Source organism: Vicugna pacos, chromosome 1 (assembly GCF_048564905.1).
Source record: "Vicugna pacos chromosome 1, VicPac4, whole genome shotgun sequence".
Taxonomy (NCBI): Eukaryota; Metazoa; Chordata; class Mammalia; order Artiodactyla; family Camelidae; genus Vicugna; species Vicugna pacos.
The window spans coordinates 76,483,106-76,504,840 of NC_132987.1; the positions used below are offsets into that span (position 1 = coordinate 76,483,106).

General features: G+C 36.9%; 1 protein-coding gene across 1 annotated transcript in view; it reads left to right on the plus strand.

Moving 5' to 3' along the window:
* The window catches only part of MORC1 (MORC family CW-type zinc finger 1), a 144,057-nt gene that overhangs the window by 37,480 nt on the left and 84,842 nt on the right, over positions 1–21,735 (plus strand). Inside the window, 6 exon segments of the mRNA XM_072965611.1 lie at positions 3,491–3,616; positions 13,289–13,368; positions 14,049–14,122; positions 16,278–16,342; positions 18,547–18,690; positions 20,909–21,063. Of these exon segments, the coding sequence (XP_072821712.1) occupies positions 3,491–3,616; positions 13,289–13,368; positions 14,049–14,122; positions 16,278–16,342; positions 18,547–18,690; positions 20,909–21,063 (644 nt within the window).

The window sequence follows — 21,735 nt, forward strand, 5'->3', positions numbered from 1 at the left end:
CCTCTTCCAGGAAAACTGCCTTACGTACCACCCTGTGCAGTAGGTCTACCAGGCAATGGTTCTCAAAGCTGATAAGAGTTAAACAATCTCCTGCATAGCTTAAAAAAATTCACATTCTCAGACTCCAGCCACAGAGCATATGAATTGGTAAAGGAGATATGATCTTGTCCATGAGACCCCTCTTTCTGACAACACTGTTTGGTGGCCACAGCACACCAATCAACCCATGATCTGTGGCATATGGAGCAACACTTCCAACAGCAGCGGGATGGCGTGGATAGGTTGGGAGAAAGAGGCTGCACACAGGCGATGGCCACAGCTGGAGACTAAATTAGAGACTGAGAATACCCATTGCTGAGCAGGGGACAAGCACATAGACTACTCCATTTCCTCCCATTGTATTTCAGACTATAAAGCCAGTTTCTACCTTAAAATTCTCTCTTCTTGAATCTGTCATTGGTCATGTGCATGTGTGCATGTGTGTGTATGTTGGGGAATTTGCTCTCCATCTTCCTTTCTCAGTTTATTTATAGACACTTAAGTAGAAAATGAGAGAGAAAGAGAGATGATACAGACCAAGATAGAGATATGGACACTTCTGGAAAACTTTAAGATGGAAAAGACATTTTAGGAGGAAACAAGAGAAGAACTGCTCTTGGAAAAGATATATGAAGTGATAATTGATGGAGAGTAACAGTATTTTTCTTCCCCTTAGTTCTTCTGAAGATGCCATGATGACTTCGAACATTTGTATCTCAGTTTCCCAAGGGAGTAGCTTTCTTTATAGACTGGTAACATCATCATGGAGGGTGATCAGTCATTAAAAAGTCATTAAAAGTCTTATATAGGGAACCACCTGTTGTTTATTCTAAATGTAGCCAAGGAAGTCCTGAATAATTATCACTTATTCAAACAAATATTTATTGATGAGGATGCTAGCTTCATGGAGCATATAGCCTGACAGAGAGACAAGTAGGTAAGCAGGCAGTGACACATTATGTGTCAAGTACTGTGATGGGGAGGCACAGAAGAAGGTGGGGAGTGGTTTACCCAGACTTGGGGAGCGAGGGGAGGCTTTGAGAGGAAGTGAGATCTCCTGAGGCGTGAAGAGGACGTAACTGAAAATGGCCAAATAATTAAATGTGCTGATTCTTGGTAAGAAAGCAGGATCCCATACCTGGAGAACTGAGAGCGAGACTAAATAGCTAGACTGAAGCCAGCAGAAGAGGCTGGAGGGTTAGGTGGGTTCCAGATGTGAAAGACCTTACACATCATGTAAAGACGTTTGAAAGTTACATTGGGTGGCCTATCTGATGTACAGATTTCATGTTTAGCCTTCTTTGTCTTTCTATTTAATAGCATGAGAGGTATTGCCATTCTGTTTGTCACAAGTAAATGGGAACTTTCAGAAGTAGGTGGCGTGTATATAGAAAAGGGTTGACACTAGAAGGCTTGCTTACAAGACTGGCCCTTGGCTGGCTTCGGGGAACTTGGCTGGTAAATGGTTCCTGACACTGATACAAAACTTTCTCTAACAGATAAGGGTGGCTCACTGTGTCTAGACTGTGCAAACAGTGTGATTTTTGCTGAAAACTGTCTTTCTGGGACTCTGAAATTTTTATACATTCTGGGCAGAGGGTATTTATACAGCCAGCCCTAGTAAAAAAACAAAAACAAAAACAAACAAAAAACCAGAAAACCTTTGGTGCTTAGTCTCTAAAGGGCTTCCCTGGGCAGAAGCATCGCACACATGTTGCTACATTTTCATAGCTAGGGAAAGAGTAGTCTCTGTGTGATCCTTCATGAGAGGGAGAGGACATAAGAAAGCCATGCAAGGATTCCTCCAGACTCCACCTGTCTTTTCCCTATGCACCACTGTATGCCCTGCTGCATCGCCATGAGTGCAAGTGTGTGCTAAGTCCTGTGAGACCTTCTAATGCCTCTCCTAACACAGGGGAGGTCTTGAGGATCCTCAACATGCATGCTATGAATAGTTACCTATAAATATTTACTGAATTCGAAAAAAAATTGACCTATCAGGAGGTAGAAGTATGTGTCCTTACTTTATGTTTGTATAATTCTTTTTAAACCAAACTTGTCTAACCCAGCTTGATATCTCACTGTATTTCTCAAATTCTCTAATTTGGCTTTGAATTACTTTTGACTTTAATCTTCAAATGACAGAGAAGTGTTAGCTTCAAGGAGAGTCAAAAGAAAGAGCTGCTAGTTGTAGGGGTAATTCCAAATCAGGAGATCCAGAGAGGATTTGAATAATGGTAAAAGTACTCAGAATTTGTGTAGTGTCCCATGGTGACTTTTTTTTCTTTTGACAGATGAGGACTTGATTGTGCAGCTGCTTGTATACTAACAACCGGCTGTATTATTGCAGTGCTGCACCTTAGTGCAGACAGCCTCTCTTGTCACATCAAAGTTGCACCAGAATTTATGGAATAATAGCCATGGACCGGATACTTTTATATCATTTACATTGGGAAATTCCACTCAAGACTTACGTTAAAAGAATTTCTTTTCAAACAGTTAAAAGAAATTCCTGACTTTTTAATGAGCTTCAGATCCTGCCTGAGGACAGTATAACCAACCAGGAAGTCCTTGCACTGCTTATGGGCTTTGTCTTCATTTTTGTAAATTCCTTGGAGTTCTGTTCTTTCTTACTGAGTAACTGCCAATAGTGTGACCCTACTGAGCTGACCTCCCCAGATGGGCTTTATATTTCCTTTCCATCAAACCATCTCCCTCGGGACTGAGGTGGGCTTGTAAAAGTGATGGGTTTACGGCCCCCTGCTTTCGACTTGGCCTTGTAGCCCTTCATAGTAGCCTTTTCTGGGATCCAGTAGATGGAGAGCACTACTTCTTAAGTAGCATGGCTGGGCTTGTTTTTAATCTTTATTTCTTGTCTAATTGGAGAGGATTTACAGTTCATAAATAAACTTTAATGTAGAAGGTCCCTGGAGTTGTTGGTATTCGGCAACGCAGCCATTTCTCAGCAATGTGCAGCTTTAGAAGGGTAGTTTTCTTCATAGGCTATTTACATTGTTTCTGCTTCCATTTTATTGCCTTTCTATCCTTTATTTTTCTCTCTTCTCTTCTTTTTCCACTTATCATGTTGTCAGACTTCTCCTCTCAGCTGACCATTAATAGTTATTTTAATACTTACTGCACTTACAGGATGAAGTTTTATGTTTCTTGTTCATAATTTTCAAAGCAAATGAAACATTTTATTATATTTCTCTGTTTGTACTAACTTCATGGAAATGTATTTTATTCATGTGGGCCTGCATTCTTTTTATTATGTTTGAGCAGGGGGATTATTTTATTTACTTGGCTTAATTTTGTCCTTCTGGGCTGATAGCTTTAATGAACAGTATCTTTTATATTGCTGATATAAGTCTACTTAGAACTGATTGTTTCTTCTCAAATAATGTCATTATTACATCCTCTACAGTATGGCCTTTGTTACCTTCTTTTCTAGTTTTCCAGAGAGATGGTCATTCAGAGCCTACACATCTGTTCTGTATTTTGACCCTTGGATGAGAATTTTCATTCAGGCCAAAAGAGTTCAAACAAAATACCTATGTTACTGCCTCTACAGACCAAGGTAACTCTCCTTCCTTCAATGATCTTCGTAGAGTTATTTTTTTAAATTTATTTATTCTTTGTTTAATGCTCAACTTATTTAACTTACGTATCTAACAAAAAATTGAGAACACATACAATAAGTTTTAAAAGTTATAAATACATTAAAATCTACTCTAAAATTTTAACCAACAACATAGGTTTAATTAGTTTTTTTATTGTCATACTGTTATTTCTTCCTTCTTAAGATTATAGCTATACTTTTTTGATTTATCTTCATAAAGATTTTATTTATAAAATACCTCCTACCCAATTGTTAAAGTGATTTTTACAATTGTAAATAAAATTTAAACTGCATTCTGGAAGGTTTGCTGAAGAGTAATCGTGTGAAACAAATATTTGGCCATAATAGCAACATACCACAGAAGCCGTTCTTAAGTTACATCATTCCCCCGGGGTAGGAATTTGTTGTTTACTTCAGTGAATCCTAGGTGCTTTGATTAGAATAGGTTCCATTAAAAAAATTAGTTGACTTATATTTTCTTTTTATACAATATATTTGAACTAGTAAATCATATACATATATATGTATGTAGAATGAATATATGTATAAGTACACGTGTGGTTCGTTTATATTTTTTTACCTTTAATATTTTAGCATAAGGTTTTTAAACTGACATTTGCATATTATATAACTTATCTTGCCCAACTGTGTGTGCAGCCAGAACAGTTTGTTTGTTTTTTTTTTGGTGTGTAGTTTCTGAATGGTCATTCATTTATTCACTAAACATTTATTGAAATCTTCTATTCATCTGAGGTTGTGCTAGGTACAAAGCATAGACAGATGAGGTTAGTTATATTTTCAGGAGTTTACTGTCTACTGAGAGGAACATTTAATGCTTGAACTTTTTCTCTGTATGTGCCTTTTTATATGCATTATTTTATTTGATTTTTGCCATGACCCTGGTGTTAGGTTTTATCATCATTTTAGAAATAAATAAATGTTGGAACTAGACAAGAACTCAAATCTTCTGGTTCTTGATTCCTTACCAATTCAAATTTCATCTTCCTTCTCCTATACAACAATAATTCTTTGTAATAGACCCACATTTGTTATGCTGTCTTATTTCATGAAAAAATAGTTGCTGTCCTGGGGCCTTGCAGTCACTCATATCAATATTAATATTAAAAATTATGGATCTCTGAATTGAGTGCCTTGACCACATACCAATGAATTCCTCGAGAACTATTTTTGATTTCTGGCTATACTACAGATCACATTTTGAAAAATGAAGTATACCAAGCCTGAGACTTACTCTGTAAATCTGTTTGTTCCCTAATTCGTATCAGAGTGGTACTTCCTTTTCATCAGTCTCATTCTTCTGGGAGGTACCACAGATCTTCTGGATCAATCAATAGAGCTGATCTTTTCAAATTAAATTATTCCTCTCAGTTTGGGTAAAAAATGTTTTAAGCCAATGGAAAATGTGGATTTGTCTCTATTTTCTTAAAGAATTTTATTTTTATTTATTTATTCATTTTTTAATATTATTTTTTGCCTGAGGGAATTTTATTAAATTGAATTTTATCTGCCTAAATTAATTATCTCAAGTGATGGCTGTTTCCCATTCTAGTATATTTTTTATTCACATTTCGAAGTAAGATTCTTAGACCTATCTTACTAGAAAGTAGATATAATATATTTATCTTGTTCCCTAAAAGATATTTAATGAGGCTTGAACCTTTGCCAGGTGGTGTATGGAGCTCTGATAAACTGTTAAATCTGATATTTGGGATATACAGTCGGGACAGATTTCATCTTTCATGGCATTATCCTTTAGGCTTACTTTTCTCTCCATTTGCCTTGTTTACTTGCATATTGTTTTCCTCACAGGTTCTCTGGTGGCAATAATTTTGTGTTAAGAAATATGTGGAGTTCTCTTCATGTTATCTCACCCCTAGTGGGGTAACCCTTACTTTATTTCCTTCCTAAAAGGCACTATAGCTCTAATGGCTATATCAGAACAAATTATGAGCTGGTGATGACCCTATTTGATCAGAGTAGAGGCATTTAAAATATATTACAATGATTAAATACTCTGTCTACTTGACCACCCAGGCACCAATAAACTCCTAGAAATCCCTGAAGTATTATTGATAAGAATACATGACTATACTTCATGGTCAGCCATTTCTGTATATTTTTGCAGCAAAAAGAACACTGGATTTTAATTGTGTGGGTGGAGTTACAGTTGTTGTAGCTCTTTTTCCCCAATGTCTGTAACAAGTTCAGAAGAGGACTAGAGGGAAATTTTTGGTGTCTCCTTCTTTAATCATATTCTGTTCAGTATTTTTATCAGTAACTTGGATAAAAAGCACATGGTTTAAATTCATAGTTGACCCTGAACTAGGAGGGATATCTTATATCAGGCATAATATGAACAAGATGTGAAAGGGTTGAAGTACAAAAGATAAATGTAATATAACATACAGACCTGAATTTAGATTTTAAAAATCATATTGTGTTAATATACTAGACTGGACACTAATTTACATAAAAAATATGTTTTCATTGACAACATGCTTAGTATAAGCTGACAGTGTAACAGGGTTGCTAAAAATGTTTATGGAACTTAGTGAGCAGAATAGTATGGTGATAGCACTAATAAACCATATCCTGCTTGTGCCATGCCTGGAGGAGGATGTCCAAATCCCTTCAAAGCCCGTGCTAGCTTCATTGATGGAATTGAGCATTACGCCATGGGCAAGAGAAGACAAGGCCTGAGTGAAATGTGAAAGATTGTCATAGGATGGTTGGAAGTCTAGAGAGTAGAATTTGGATGGCTGGATAGAAGTAGAAGACAGTTGGAGCTAGCTCAGCATGTGTTAGGCTGTTTTTGCAAGGCAGAGACACACAGATTACCTTTTTCAATTGGTATTTAGCATAAGTATATTCAGAGAAGTCAAGGAGCACGGCACCATACAGTCCCCTTAATTTCACCTTTGTCTTAGTTTTTCCATGACTCAGTTGTTTTAAAGAACAGCCCAGTTTTTCTCAGAACATCCCTGGGCTCTGCTGAACTGACTTTGCTCTGTGTACGTAGTACTTGCTTCTCCAACACTGGGTTTTCCACCATCAAATTCAAAGCTTCCTTATTGGACAGAATTTGGGGACAAGACACACCAGAAGTGGAGGTTGGTTTGATTGCTCACATAGCTTCCTTTGGTTGAACACCAGTGCTTGGTCCACTTAGCCAATTTAATACCCAGGATACCAAATCCAGTATGTTTAAGATGGCAAATTTAGCTTCTCTAGACACATGACAGAAGGTATAGCAACTCAGAGAGAGACATGAGTGTGGCATGAGATTAATGATCATGCTCTTCAGCAGTGGAAGACAGACCCATCCAAGACGAAGACAGCTTTGTCTAGGGAAGAGCCTGGATTGTAGAAAGAATTATTATTTGGGGAAGAGTTTCAGCTGGGTGATTTCTAAGTTTTTTTCAACTTAAAGATTTTAGAAGTCTGTAATTATTTGCGTGTTAAGTGTTGTTTATATAATATGGACTTGATTTTATGCAACTTGATCTTAGGCAACAAACATTACTGATTTTCTTTGGCTTTGACTTCTTTAGGTTTAATAGAGAAAGAACTCTCAGATTTATGCAGGCATTAAAATCTCTGCACGTTAGGACTAAGGAAGAACATAGAATGGTCACTTTTGAAAGCTCTTTAAGGGAGACAGATTTGAAGTATATTTGAAGATCTCCATTCCTCATTAACACTGCTTTGTTGTGGACTCAACATTGAAAGGAGCCCAAGTGATATGGAATTGGAGTCCTCCTGCTTTCACAGGCGCACCGTGGTCCTTTTTAAGTTATTTAGGGACACTAAGTTTATAGTCTGCTGCTGAATACCCTGCAACTCTGTGCTTCTGAGGTGGTCTTCAGTTTTAAGGATGCTCCCCACCACCTCACATCACATCCACCTAGATAGACTAATAGTATTTTAAAAGTGTCTCCTTCGTAAACTGTGCATCTTATGTATCCCTTCGTAAGTTTGTATGATCTTAAATTATTTAATCTTTCAGTATAGGAAAGTGGTTGAAATTGAAATTTACATCAGCCAAACGTGGATCTGAGTTTTGATTTTATTTACTAATTGTGAATCTTCAGCAATTGCTTAAGCCTGACACTTCTCCATTGTGCACTGGGAATGCCCCTCAGGGTTGTTGTGAGGATTAAAATAAAAATATGTTTTATTTTAAACAATGCTCAGCTAAGTTTCCAGAATATTTGTGAGCAAGCAGTAGTTGATATTGTGCAGATGGATAATAAGAAATGGTTGGAATGACCACCCTGTGTGAGGCAGTCTTCTAGGCATTTAGAATTTAGTACAAACAGCAACAAAAAATTCCTGCCCTCATAAAGCTTACATTCTAGTGGTGGAAAAGATGATAAGCAAAATAATAGTAACAACGCAACAATAATAATAATAATATAAATTGTGGGTAATTTTAAGTGCCAAGAAAAGAAACACAAAGTAGATTAAAAAAAATAGAGATTTTATTGGGTGGGAGGTTTTGGATGATTATTTTAGATAGGAAATTAAGGAAGGAATTTACTTTTAAATAAATAGCTTCTGAGCAGAGCTGAGTAAACTGAGAAAGTGAAAGTATCATCTATCCCTGCAAAACAGATCACCCGAAAAATTTAGTGGCTTAATAATGAAGTAACCATTTACTGTTTCTTAGTGTCTATGGGTCAATAATTTGATTGTGGCTCTGTAGGGTGGTTTTGTTTTGATATCTCTCATGAGGTGGCTGAGAGATTTTGGCTAGGATTTCTAGAAGACACATTTCTAAGGTGGCTGACTCACATGGCAGGCAGTTTGGTTCCTCTTTACAAAGGCCACTGCACAGGCCTACCTGAGTATTTTAATGGCACAGGGACTGGTTCCCACCAGAGTGTACAATTCAAAAAAACAAAATAGAAACTGCAGTCTTTTAGAACCTAGCCTCAAGATTCATACACCATCACTTCTATATTCCTTTGGTCACAGAGGCCAGCCTAGAGTCAGTGTGGGAGGGCACTACACAAAGGCATGAACACCAGGAGGTAAGAGCCATTGAAGGACGTCTTGGAGGGTGGATACCACAGTGAGTCATGTAAGAATTTTATGGGGAGATGTTTCCAGGAAGAGAAGACCAAGTAAAGGCAAGGGGAAAAAGCTAATACAACAAGAGCACAGGGATCTGGAGGAGGTGAGGTAGACGGCGGCAGATCGTGTAGGATCTTGAGCAACATGGTGGGAAGAGGTGGTTGTATTAAGAATGTAGACTTTTGGGAATTTGAAACAACACTGTAAAATGATTATGAATCAATAAAAAATGTAAAAAAAAAGAATGTAGACTTTTGAAAGGAGTGACATTACTTAATTTATTATTTTAAAAGATTATTGCAGCTGCTAAGTAGAGAACTGATTTTAAGGGGCAAGAAGGGAGGAAGGGAAATGAGGTAGGATACCATTATTGTATTCTAGGTGAGAAATCATAGTGGCTTGAGCTGGGGTGGTAGTGTTGGAAGTAATTAGAAGTGTTCAGATTACAGATATGCTGTAGAGATAGAGCCAACAAGACTTGCTGATGGATTGGATGTGCAGAGGAGAGAAAATGAGGAGTCATGAAAGCCTTCTACACTCCTTCCTGAGCTAAAGCTTGGGAATGATAGCGGAGGTGCTGGTGCCAGTGTCAGGAAAAACAATGAATGGGATTTTTCCCACCTATTCTGGACATAGTAAGTTTGAGAGGCCTATTTGACATCCAGGTCTAGCTGTCAGCATTACACTAGCCACAAAGTTCTTAACCATGCCTCATTATATGTTTTCATGAATGATTAAGGATTGTAACTATTTTACAGTATGACTAAATTGGATAAACTCTCATAATTTAAAAAAGAAAATAATCATGATTGTGACTAACAATGTAGTTGTGATTCATAACCGTGGGCTAATTTCTTCTGCATAAACACAAGTTTAGAACTTTGCTTTTCTTTACTTGTAGTATATTTTTCAACATAAATGTTTTAAAAAATATTTTATTTTGTATTATCCAAAATGTTTTGGAGAAGTTTTATAAATGTGAGGACTAAATGCCAATGAAAGTTTAAATTACCTCTTGGAGATCTTTCTCTGTCTTTGTCAAATATATTGTGTAGTACTCTGTGGTCTCTTTAACTATTTCTTTATTGCTGTATACTTAGGGTTTTTAGGGTTTTCATCATTAAAATGCTAAACTGGACATGCTTGGGCACCGTCAGACAGATGTATATTTATGCTCATATGCTCGTGCATGTTATTTCTATAGAGCAGATTTCAGAAGCAAATTCTAGGTCAGAGGATAGGTACATCATTAATTTTGACGGTGCTGTTAGTTTACCCTCCAAGAAGTAGAACCAATTTATTGTTACACAGACAGTTGTGTAAGAGTGTGCTTTTGTGTGGTTGTTATTAATAGTATTTTCTAATTTTATTTTTGCCATTCTGAGGAGTAAAACTTTTGTATTGTTTTAACTTTCATTTCCCTCAATACTTTTCATTGACCTTATGTTTTTAAGCTCTTTTAGAAAGAAAATACTCAAACATTGGTTTATGTAGAAAGGGGGCATAAACAAAATATTTGAATACAATTTCATTGATAGAAGAGAGTAGGGAAGTGAAAGGTGAAATGTTTGAGGAGGAGTGGAGACCTAAAATGTGGCAGGACAAGGCAGAGTTAGAAGATAGAAACAAGATGGAGGCGAGACCATAGCCTTTGGTTGAGGGCAAAAGTAAAGTAAGTACAAAGTTTGGGGAATGGGTTTGGAAAAATTCTAACCTCTGAGAAACTAGAAGCCCAGTTCTAGATGGAACACCATTCCCTTGCAAGGAGTGTTGCAAGGACTGAGGAACAGACGGAGCTGGATTGGTTTCTTCCTTATCCTCCAGTGGTAGTGGTACTTTGGCTCTCAAAGGCATTTTTATCTTCCAGAGTCCACTAGTAGGAAAAAACAATGTGCAAGGCTGATGAGGGCTTCTGATTGTGGGCGGAGATTTGACCTAAAATTCTTTACTTTATAAGAATGGCAGACTTACTACCCTGGATTTACAAAGTGATGCATATTTCTAAGATATTTCATATTCTTTAATTGTTGTGAGCAGTTGTAAAATTTAAAATGTCATCTGGAGTGTGCAGATCATCTGGGACCAGATTATCCCAATGCAAACCATGATAAGGGCACCTTTTTTTGGTTTTTGTTGTTTAAAATTAAGCAACTAATGCAGAGTTGGCACTTTTTACGCCACCCATACCTTCTATGGCTGTAAACACATAGTCTATGAAAATGCTTGAATAGTATAATTCATATCATCTTTGAAAGATTACTCATTGTTCAGTTTCTCCTTGATTCCACTTTTTAACTTTTTAGAAAAATATTTGATTTAAATAATTCAAACCAGATTATATGATTAGTATGTAATTAAAAAAATGATAATTTTAGTATATAATGACCAGTAATTTCCTATTTAAAACTTAGATTTTGCTATTCTCAAAATGTAGCAGAAAGTGATTTGAAATAAATGTAGGTTATGACTTAAATGGATAATGTTCAGAGTGCAAGAAAAATAAGGGAATAAACTGAGAATTACTTTGCCTTAGATTTCCTTTCCTGTGCTAACTGTATAATCTTATTTGAAAATGAACATGAAATCAGAGAAGATACACAGTTAGTTACTTTAACTTGAATTGTTCATTAAACCATTGAAGTAGATGAATATAGGATGACATTTAGTGTGTTCTCTTGTTGTTGTTTTTTAACATTAAGCCTTTTATGTAGTTAATTGGGCAAACTTCTACAGATTTTTCAGATTCTTAAAAGAAAAGTAAATCATTCAGCTGCTCATTTTATTTCCTCATTTCCAATGTATATTCCCTCTAAAATATACATTTCCTCTAAAGCATGCATCTAATAAACACACTTTATAAGTTATTTATTAAATAAAAGTACATATTAGTACTTTCTATGAACCAGCATTGTTCTAAGTTTTTGAGCTGTGTTGACACCTTTAATTCTCGTATCAGCCCTTTGAGATAGACGCCATTGTTTTAATCTCCATTTACAGATAAGGAAATGGAATCACAGAAAGTGAAGTAATTTGCTCAGTCTTTTGTAATTTGCACTGCTAGTATAGGGGCACACCAAGATCTTTAACCCAGGTAGATGGACTACAGATAGTCCAACTCTTAATGATTAATCATGGCAGTGTTCTGTCTTGAGTATATCTGTGCAGCTTCTTTTGAGGTAATAGAAGAGTCTTTAAGTATAAACAGACTCCAGCTAACAAACATGTAAATTATGTGTGACCTGTTTGTATTGTGAAGTATTTGCATTAACTGCTTACATTGTTTAAAAGTCAGAGCACAGAAATGCAATTCTGGATCAAACTATTATTCAAAAGCCATTGCAATTAGCCTAGATTCTAGGGATCGGTCAGCCTTTGCTGTAAAGTGCCCGAGAGTAAATATCTGGACACGTTCAGTCTCTTTTGCATATTCTTATTTTTTTCCTTTTTTCCCCCTAAATCCTTTAAAGTGAAAGAATTGTTCTTAGGTCTTAGACTGTAACAAAAACAAGCTACTGGCTCAATTTGGCCCATGGGCAGTATTTTGTCTATCCCTGGTAGAGACTCATTGGGCATATAGATTTAGACTCTCCTGTGCCTGAACAAATGCTTCTTTTTATATGTCTTAAAATGTTTTGACTTCAAGAGATGTTCTACAAGTCCTCATCTACCTCTCACTGAAAATTTGATGGCTTTCTAGACATTGAAGGTTTCAGAGAATGGTAAGCTCCTGAGTCTACATGGGCATGAGGCAAACAGTATAGAATGAGATATACAGAGCTTTGTGCGTTTTCAAACCAAATAATGTTCTGGACTTTTTCTCTCCGTGATGATTTAAACCCAATCCTCCTTCCTGGAATCATCTGTAACAGATACACATAGTTTCAGTTGCTTTCAGGGAACCCCTCTTCTGCAGAACTTCTCTCACCTGTTTTGCTCGCTTTGAGTTTCTGGAGAGGGTGGGGAACGTGTATGTACATTTCCTTCTCCCTGATTATTCTGGAATGTCTTTGCTCTCAGTGAAACACTGGACCTTGAAAACAGGCTTCTTGAGCAATAAAGTACAAAAAGCATTTTATTTAAAATGATATTTTAATGTGTGTTTCTGAGCATCTCGGAGATAATTGTTTAGGGACTGGGAGAAACAGTTTATCCAGTGTCAGTGATGATCTGGGTGAGAAGGCTATGTATATTAACCAGAAACTTTGATAATGGAACAATTGCATAGAAATTCTTCTTTTTTAAGAAAATTATCCTATTTTACATGTATGATTGAACATCTGTGTGGGCAGAGATTTTCTTATCTCTCTCCTGAATTTCCCTTGCAAAAGCTAAATTTCCAAGTATTCAAAGACAAATTTGTCTCAGGTATAAACTTTGCTGATGTACCAACTGAATGCCACTTACTTGATGAATTTCTCTTAATAATTACGTATCTCTAGAATATATAGTCTTCCTAAAGAACATTTTTGTATCATGTACTTTAAAATGATAATCTGACTTGATTATATCTTCTTCTTTCTTTTTTCATTTCAGAAAGTATCTGTATGTCACATCGTCTTTTAAAGGGACATTTAAAAATGAAGTTAAAAAGGCAGAAGAAGCAGTAAAGATAGGTATGTAATTACCTATGGGCTACATCATTATTGTTACTTTATTCAGCAAACATTAATTGAGCAATTATTCTGAGACATACCCTGCTCTAAGCATTGTAGGAATAACCACAATTAATCAGTTGTAATTCCTACCTCTAAGGAACTTCATTAACACATTTTCCATCTTTGGTTTTATCTAGTTATGATATTATTTATTATTATGAATATAATTCAAGCTCTAAGTACACATTTGAAACTAGATTGTTTCAACTAGAAACCCTGGTTGTCCTGATGATGAGTGAGATCATTTTAGAGACTGGTGTTGCATCCACTTTAAGAAGGAATGTCCTATACATTCACTCCTTCCACAGAAGGACAAAACCATTTTTTCCCAGTGATCCTGGAGTGACGAGTAGCTCTTTATCCATATTTCATTGGTTTTAGAGAGTTTTCAGTCGGCCAAATGTTCAGACCTGACTTTTGAATTTGTATGTGTACGTGTGTGCCCTATAAACTGTTGTGCGTTAGAGGAAGCCCAGGATGGCTACCTGCTCTTGGAATGCATAGAAGCTATAGGAGGAATATAGGATTTTCCGAGATTATCATCTTTAAGCCATTCTTACTAGTTATAGAGATGACTAAAATGTTCACTTAAAAATACTTGAAAGAGTGACATTTTATTATCTTAATTTTGTTTCTAGCTGAACTCACACTGAAAGAAGTACAAATTGAAGCAAACCACTCTGACAGAACTTCCTTGTCTTCTCCTGCCAAGGTGGGACATAGAGAGTCAGTCTTCTTAAATGGCAAACAGTGCCATTTGCTTTTTCTTGTACACAGTTGTCTCTTACCACTTACTTTCTAGACTTTTAAACAGAGGCAAACTCAGAAGATTAATTTTAACACAGATAAACAGAATAGCTGAGTGCAGAGAAAGGAGCAAAAACTCGGCAAGGTGAGTGAGGAGAAGGCTGAGACTGAGAGAGAAGATGAGTACATTGTGGGGTGAATTGGGAACCATGGAGAAGAGCATCACAGCTCATGTCTTTAAAATGAAGAGTCATATGAGAAAAAGAGAAAATAATGAAAAGCTAGCAGAAAAAACTAGCCTATCAAGTCTCCTTGAAAATATCTTTTCAAATTATAGCTCCCTATGGACCTAAATAAATGGGGAGAGCAAAGAGGAGACTAATAAACAATCCTTCTTTCCAGTGCTAGGAGTTATGTGCTATAATTATGAATATTAATAACAGTGCTTCTAGCTTACAAAGCTCTTTTCTTATGAGTTGCTCCACACAATCCATAAACATCCTCTTAATCCTTGCGCTATGCCCATGAGTAAGATAGGTTATAAAGAACTATTATTATTAATTATAGTTCGTAGCAACTAGGAAAAAAAAAGAATATTGCTGCAGGACGTGTATTGTAAGTTTGCTAACTTTTAGCAAGACATGGTACCAAGCTTTTCTACCACTGTGAATCATTGCACAACACATTTATTTGCTTGCATACAGTGGTAGAAGGAGGTGTATGGAGAAAAAAATGTTTCACTTCACCTTTTCTTCATCCTCTTCTACAGACTCACTGTATGAATTCTTTCTGTAATTTGTCCTTAAACTTTCAAGGACCAGAGCTGTGTCTGATAAAGAGCTCTCATATCTAAGGGTCATGAATATGCGGTGGAATTAAAGAGTAGCACATGTTAATTCCCCAAAGCTGTCCATGGCTTTCCCCAAATTCTCTTTTATCTTTTTCTTTTCACTTTTTTTTAAGTTAAATATAGACCTATCTTATTGTTATTGATTTTTAAAGAAAAGTTTAATCTTTCTTTATTTCATCTCTAAAAATCAGTTTCCTTGGCTTTATGTATTTGTGAGACAAGAGAAACAGATTCTAACAGGTCAGGACCTCACTTTCTTCTTGCCTTAGCACTTTACATCTCGCTCTCTCTTTGCTCGGTGCTCTAAGTGCATTGACGGGAAGGGTGGGGATGTCTTTGACCAGCTTGCTTTGATGCTCTGATGCACACTGGTTTCTTTGACTCAGAGAAGAGAGCAAAGTAGAATGACCTCAGCTTTTGACCTCTGAAATTCCTCTATGCAGTTGAGTAGTTGAATTTGAAGTGAAATACTCACCAACAATTTACCATTTTCTTTTACTTTAAAGTCAGTGAAAACGAGGTTCAGTCAGTGGCATACCATCAAGTGAGATGCCCATCTTTCACTTCAGGTGGATACAGTACATTAAAAGTCTGTTCTTATTTGTGAGATAGTAATAATGCATAATTTCTTTTCTGCCTGACTGGAGGGAACATTCTGGAGATAGGGCAGTGAATGAGCTAATATATCAAATTAAAAGAGAAGGAAGACAGATGGGCACTGGTATAGGACCTGTGAGAGGGAGAAAGCGGGGGGATGGGATGCCTATCAAGGGAAAGTTTAGGGAGTACGGAACTTGATATAAAGGAGACATTTTCTTTGGCCTTTGACAATTTTTTTAATTGTAATCTCCCCCCACTCCCGAAAGAAGCCTTAGTGGTGGATCACGTGATTCAGTGTTTTCTGTTCTCACAGACCAAAGCCAGAGTCTAGGTACATTGAATGGCTTTCCCAAACTTCCATGTAGTTTGTGTGAAAACCACTGTAACATTATAGGAAGCAGTGTCTCTTTCTCTGAAAAGCAGAGAAGACATCAGAATATGCGCAGAAAGAGAACCTGTGGGCCAGAATTTGGTTTGTCTTTGTAGCTTTTGGAACGTAATCATTTATCAAGTATTTATTGAGTATCTTCTCAGGTAGAATTGCATTGGGCACTGTGACCTATCACTATTAGCCTTGTGAAACCTTTGGATAATAGGATAATAAATATCAGCTCAGTGCTCATTAATTTAATGGCATTATGTTCTCTCCTAACCAAATGTATTTCTCCAGGATGTATTACAAAAAGCTTCGGAAGATGTAAAAGCAAAGCATAAGATTCTTCAAGAGAAACGAAGGTGAGATAATAAGGTTTTCTATTTGCTAAAATCCTTACACTATGTTAAAACATTCTAATTTCTGAGTAGGCAGATTTGGTGATTTTGTGACAGTTTCTCTTTCTCAGCCTGTGATATTTTATAATATTAAGCATAATATGGTCAAAATCCCCCAACCAACATAACCAATGGAAAGTATTTATAAAATCATATTTTCATGTATGCACATATTAACGTAATGTTAAAACTTCTAAGCACAGAGTGAAAAATTAGTTCAGTGTTTGATTGGATGAGGAAGTGAACTTCCCAGGGGATCAGCTGCCAGCTTCATTTTCTCTGTGTCCTTTGCCATTTAAACTCTGGAGGGTTGGTTCCAATTCCTTCCCTTTTCTAGCACTGCTTACAGTTTAAGATAGAATATATTTCCAATAAATGTGTCACTTATATATGGGTAAAATAAAAATAGCAAGCCTCTGTTACAAAACCGTTATTTTCATTGGTAAGGTTGACTTGCTGTCCAGCTCAGGTGTTAAGCAAGTTAAACTGAAAATAATCTGTCAAGTAAAGTCACACTTTAAAAACCATGATAATTTCAAGAAACAAATTTCTAGGGAAGAATTACTAGTTTTAAGCATTTTTTTGTGAACCATAAAGTGCTATATAACCATAACTTTCCTCAAAATTTAAATTGGAAATGTTAATTTTGCATTCATCAAAATTAATATTAAATAAATGCCATAGAAATCTTCACTGAAAAGCAAAGGCCTCTTTAAAGTCCTCAGAAAGAAAAAGCTGGTTGTTGACTTTTTTGCCATCATAATGATAGGTGTGAAAGGTGGCCAACCTGTATTTTATAAAGCCAGTTGACATGAACTTGTCTTTATAGCAGAATGCTTTTTTAAAATGTAAGACAATCAGTATGCCACGTGACATCACAGAGTAATATCCTCTAACACCCTGTTTTGGGATCCCTTACAAAGTCAGTATTCCTTTTCGTGGAGCAATAGTGATTTAATTATTGAGTAGACGTTTTTGAAAAAAAGTTGATTCATATATATTTAACCCGACATGTATATGCATTTAAAAATACATAATATATGTCGATCACTCCCTCAGAAAGTCTGATGTACTCTGTGTATCATATCCACATAAAAGGACTGGTAGAACTTTATCATTGTCCTTTAGTGATGGATATCTCTAATCAGTCCAGTAACTATGTTATGTCAGTTGTAATGGCCCATGGCCATGAATTTGAAAAGAAAAGCTGTTTTTGTGGAATGACAGGAGCTACAGAATGGGTGGAGAGGAAGAGTTATATTTGGTACTATTCTTGGTTGAGAAAAGAAAATAACATTTGCTAGGCTCCTAATCAGTTCCAGGATTATATTTAACATCATCTCCTCTAGTCCTCTCGGCGTCCCAAGTGGCTGGGCAGGTATTATTCCCATTTTTTCAGGTGAGACAGAAAGTTGAAGTCACTCATCCATAGTCACAAGGTTATTCCAAGGATGAACTTGCATCTGAAGCCAGCTCCATCTTTCTGGTTCTTACATCCAGGTGCTTTTCATGCTCCAAGCAGCCTCCTGTTACTGTGGTTGTTTCTATCATTTCCTGCTATGTATCAATTTCTTGTCTTTACACTTTTAATGCAAAAGTCACATAAAACATAGCATAGCAGACAGAGTAAGAAAAACAGGAGCTAATATCTGTTACCCTTGTAAACTTGCTGTATTAACTTTGACTTATCTTTAATTTTGGAAAAAGAGAGAAAACTAAAGAATATCTTTTGGCACATTCCAATCTATGTAGGATATTTGGAGGTGTAAGAACATGCTGAAAATTAGAAATCACATCCAGTGTTTAAAAACACCTAAATTTTAAAATAGTCAAAATCATTTTTCAAAAATGCTGCAGTGTACTTATTAGACCAGTTAACATTTCACAGCTCCTTTGCACTCTCTAGTTCTTATAAATTTAAATTGGTAAACTCATTTTTGAGTCAAAGAATGCTTGTGTTTGACTGGTTTAATTATTGGCTATCATGTTTATGCAAAATACTTGGCTATACAGAGGTAGTGGGTTGCCCACTAGGTTTTGCAAAATACCTGGATGTTTTACTTACAGTTCCTTTAATGTTTACCTTCTGAGTTTAGTTATTAACAGTCTGTAAATTGTATATTTTTATTAAATAAAACTTTTTTTTAACTTTCTAAATGTAATGCTAGAGAATTAAAAAAAGCAAGGACACTCTCCCTGTTCTTTGGAGTGAACATAGAAAACCAAAGCCAAGCTGGGATGTTCATTTACAGTAATAACCGCTTGATCAAAATGCATGAGAAAGTGGGCCCACAACTAAAACTGAAGTCCTTGTAAGTATGTTTTTGTTTTCAGAGGCACAGGCAGGATAAGAGAGGTTGCAGTAAGATTCTGTCTGTAGAGTTAGATAAGTGATTAATCATAATGGGAGCAGGTGTCCTATCCTCTGTCCACCCTTCCCATCAGTGCACAAGCAATATTCTGCCTAATTCATAATATTGGTGGAGCTGCATGCCTGCTGTACAGAAAAAGCATGCTTTTGGAAACTTTACCATTTCTTTTGTCCTATCTACTTTGGTTACATTTTAATATTTCACCAATTTGTAAATAATCTAAGCAGAGTGAAGAAATATTAGAAGAGAAAAATCTGTAGCCTTATAACGCAGCCCTGTTAACATGTTGTGCAGCCCTTGTGTGTATGAGTTCCTGCCAGTTACCTGCATGAGCCTATGTTAGTAACACTCTCCAGCCTGTTTGGATTCCAGAGTACTTTCCCAGTGGTCTGAAACTCCACCAGCTTCTCTCATGAATTATGGAGAGTCCTGAAGAGAGACCATAGAAAAGTGCAGAGGCAGACAGGATAACCATGACCAGAAGAATGGCTCAGGGCAACATCCGTTTCATCTTGCTTCCTCGCTCTCGGGGAATTGGTGGTTCACTTCTTTGTTCATTCAGCAAGTACTTGTATTGCAATGTCCTGTGCATACACATGTAAGCCAGGTGCTTACCAAGCTCTGCAGACCAAATGGTGAAGACCTACTACCTTTTGCTAAGGAACTTGTAGTCCAGTGAGATGGACAAGTGTATGCATACATATCTTTTATATTGTGTGGGAACAGCAAGAATGACCTTTTAAAACATAAATTAGTTTACTCTCCTGCTTAAAATCCCAGTGCATGTGGAATAGAACTGGTTTTCATAGTCTTCCGGTAATCTGGCTTCTGCCTGGCTCTGGGGCACCCCTGCCCACACCTACCCTCACTGCATTCCCCTCACCAGCAGGCTTCCTGTTCCTCACCCGTCCTAAGCTCCTTCCTGCTTAGGAAGCCTTGACATTTGCTATTCCCCCTGCCTTGAACCTTCTGTCCTCAGATCTCACTGCTGGTCCTAGCATGTCACCCAGGCACCAGCTCTGAAGTCCCCTCCACAGGAAGGTCTTGCTGGACTGTCTAAGTAAAATTAGCCCTTGACCTCACCCTCTCCACTTGTCTCTCTCTTCACATACTACAGGACCTGCTGTGTTTTCCACTCACTACCATCTGAAATGATCTTGTCACCCTTAATGCCTGTTACCCTTCAGTAGAGGAGAAACTTCATAAATAGGGACCTTCTCTTTCTTATTCATAATATATTGCTAGTTCCTGGATTGGGGCTAGGTGCTGAGCATGAATGAATCACCAAATGAATGAACAAACAAATATATGTTAGAGGCAAGTATCAGGTGCAAAAAGAGCCTTTTAGGAGGGGTGGTAAACCAAACTGGGGGAAGTTAAGCCAGCTTTCCTGAAATAAATGATGCCCACATTTAGACTTACAGAATGAATGGTGAAGGGAGGGCAGGGTGGAAGGGGGAAGTGGTGAAAAACATGATAAGCAGGGGCCCTAAATTGGGAAGGCATGACTTGTGTGCTGGGCCATGGACAATGGGAGTCCCTAAGGAGCTAGACTCCTGGGTGCCCTTTCCCCAAACAGCTCATGTCACTGAGGAGAATATCCCAGCTGCATATACCATGAGCCGCTAAAAACGTTAAAAAAAAAATCTAGTTTATCCATCTAGTTGTTACCTTATGGAATAATCTAACCTGCATATTCCCTCAGTAGAATTCTCTGAGCACCCGTGGACCTCTGCAATGAGGAGAAATCCGGCCTGACAGAGGAGATGAGGATGAAGAAAGTAACTCTCTGGCCGGTGTCATTAAAAGGACCGTGTCAGTGTATCACTGCAAGGCATTGTTAGGGGTGTTTAATGCTAAAAGATTGCCGCTTCCCACCCACCCTGACTCCCCATATAAGATTATACATTTGGAAAAGGTGTCATATTAATTCAGTAATGATGTATTAAGAGATTTTTGTATTATGGAACCAAAGATACCTGGGATTACTATAGATTTATTTAACAAAATAATTATAATTTGTTAAACTCTGACATGGTCCAGACCAAATAACTGAAGTTATGTTTTAAAAAGTGATTTCAAAAGACAAGGGTATAGTTGCTTTTTCTTTTTCCTCAGCTAAATTTCATATAATTTATATATGTATGCATTCTTCCAGACTTGGTGCAGGTGTGGTTGGCATTGTTAATATACCCTTGGAGATCATGGTACCATCCCATAATAAACAGGAATTTCTCAATGTCCAAGAGTATAATCATCTTCTAAAAGTCATGGGACAGTACTTGGTCCAGTACTGTAAGGACACCGGAATCAGTGAGTATTAAGTAGTCATAGTAAGAGATAATTTAGGGGGAATTGACTTGGTGATTTCTTTAAGCCGGAATGATTGCACTGATTCAGGGAACCAGTAACTCAAAACCCTGGAAGAGAGCACCTGCATTAAAAAAACAAGCATGAGGGAAATGGGAAGAAAGTCAGTCTGAAAAGCTTCCCCAGAATATTACGGGAAAAATAAAGCTGCAGATTGAAAAATTGTAAGAGGAGGACAATCACAGAGCATATGAAGTGGCAACTGATTGCATAGGAACAGGCAAAAGTTTGCTGGAAATAGCCTGAGACGCCCCCAGAGGACACCCTGTGTGTGGGAGTGCAGAGCCCCACATACACCCGATACCTTCTGTAGTATGCATGGTACTTACATCATGCCATAGAACAATCATCATTGACCCCGGATAACTGTAGATATATTAAAGCTTGTTTTGTATATCTAACAGGTATTAAATATATAATTCTGAAAGATTTAGATTAAAAATCAATAAAATAAATTTGTTCGGAAATGTAAAAAGATAAACTTCAGTCATCTGGAAAATTTGACTTACTCAGATCACCTCACTCTCCAGAGATACCTGAACAATGATGGTGTGCTGTGCATTAATTTAATAAACTTCTGTTAAGTTATGCAGACATAGGGCCTCATTTATGAAA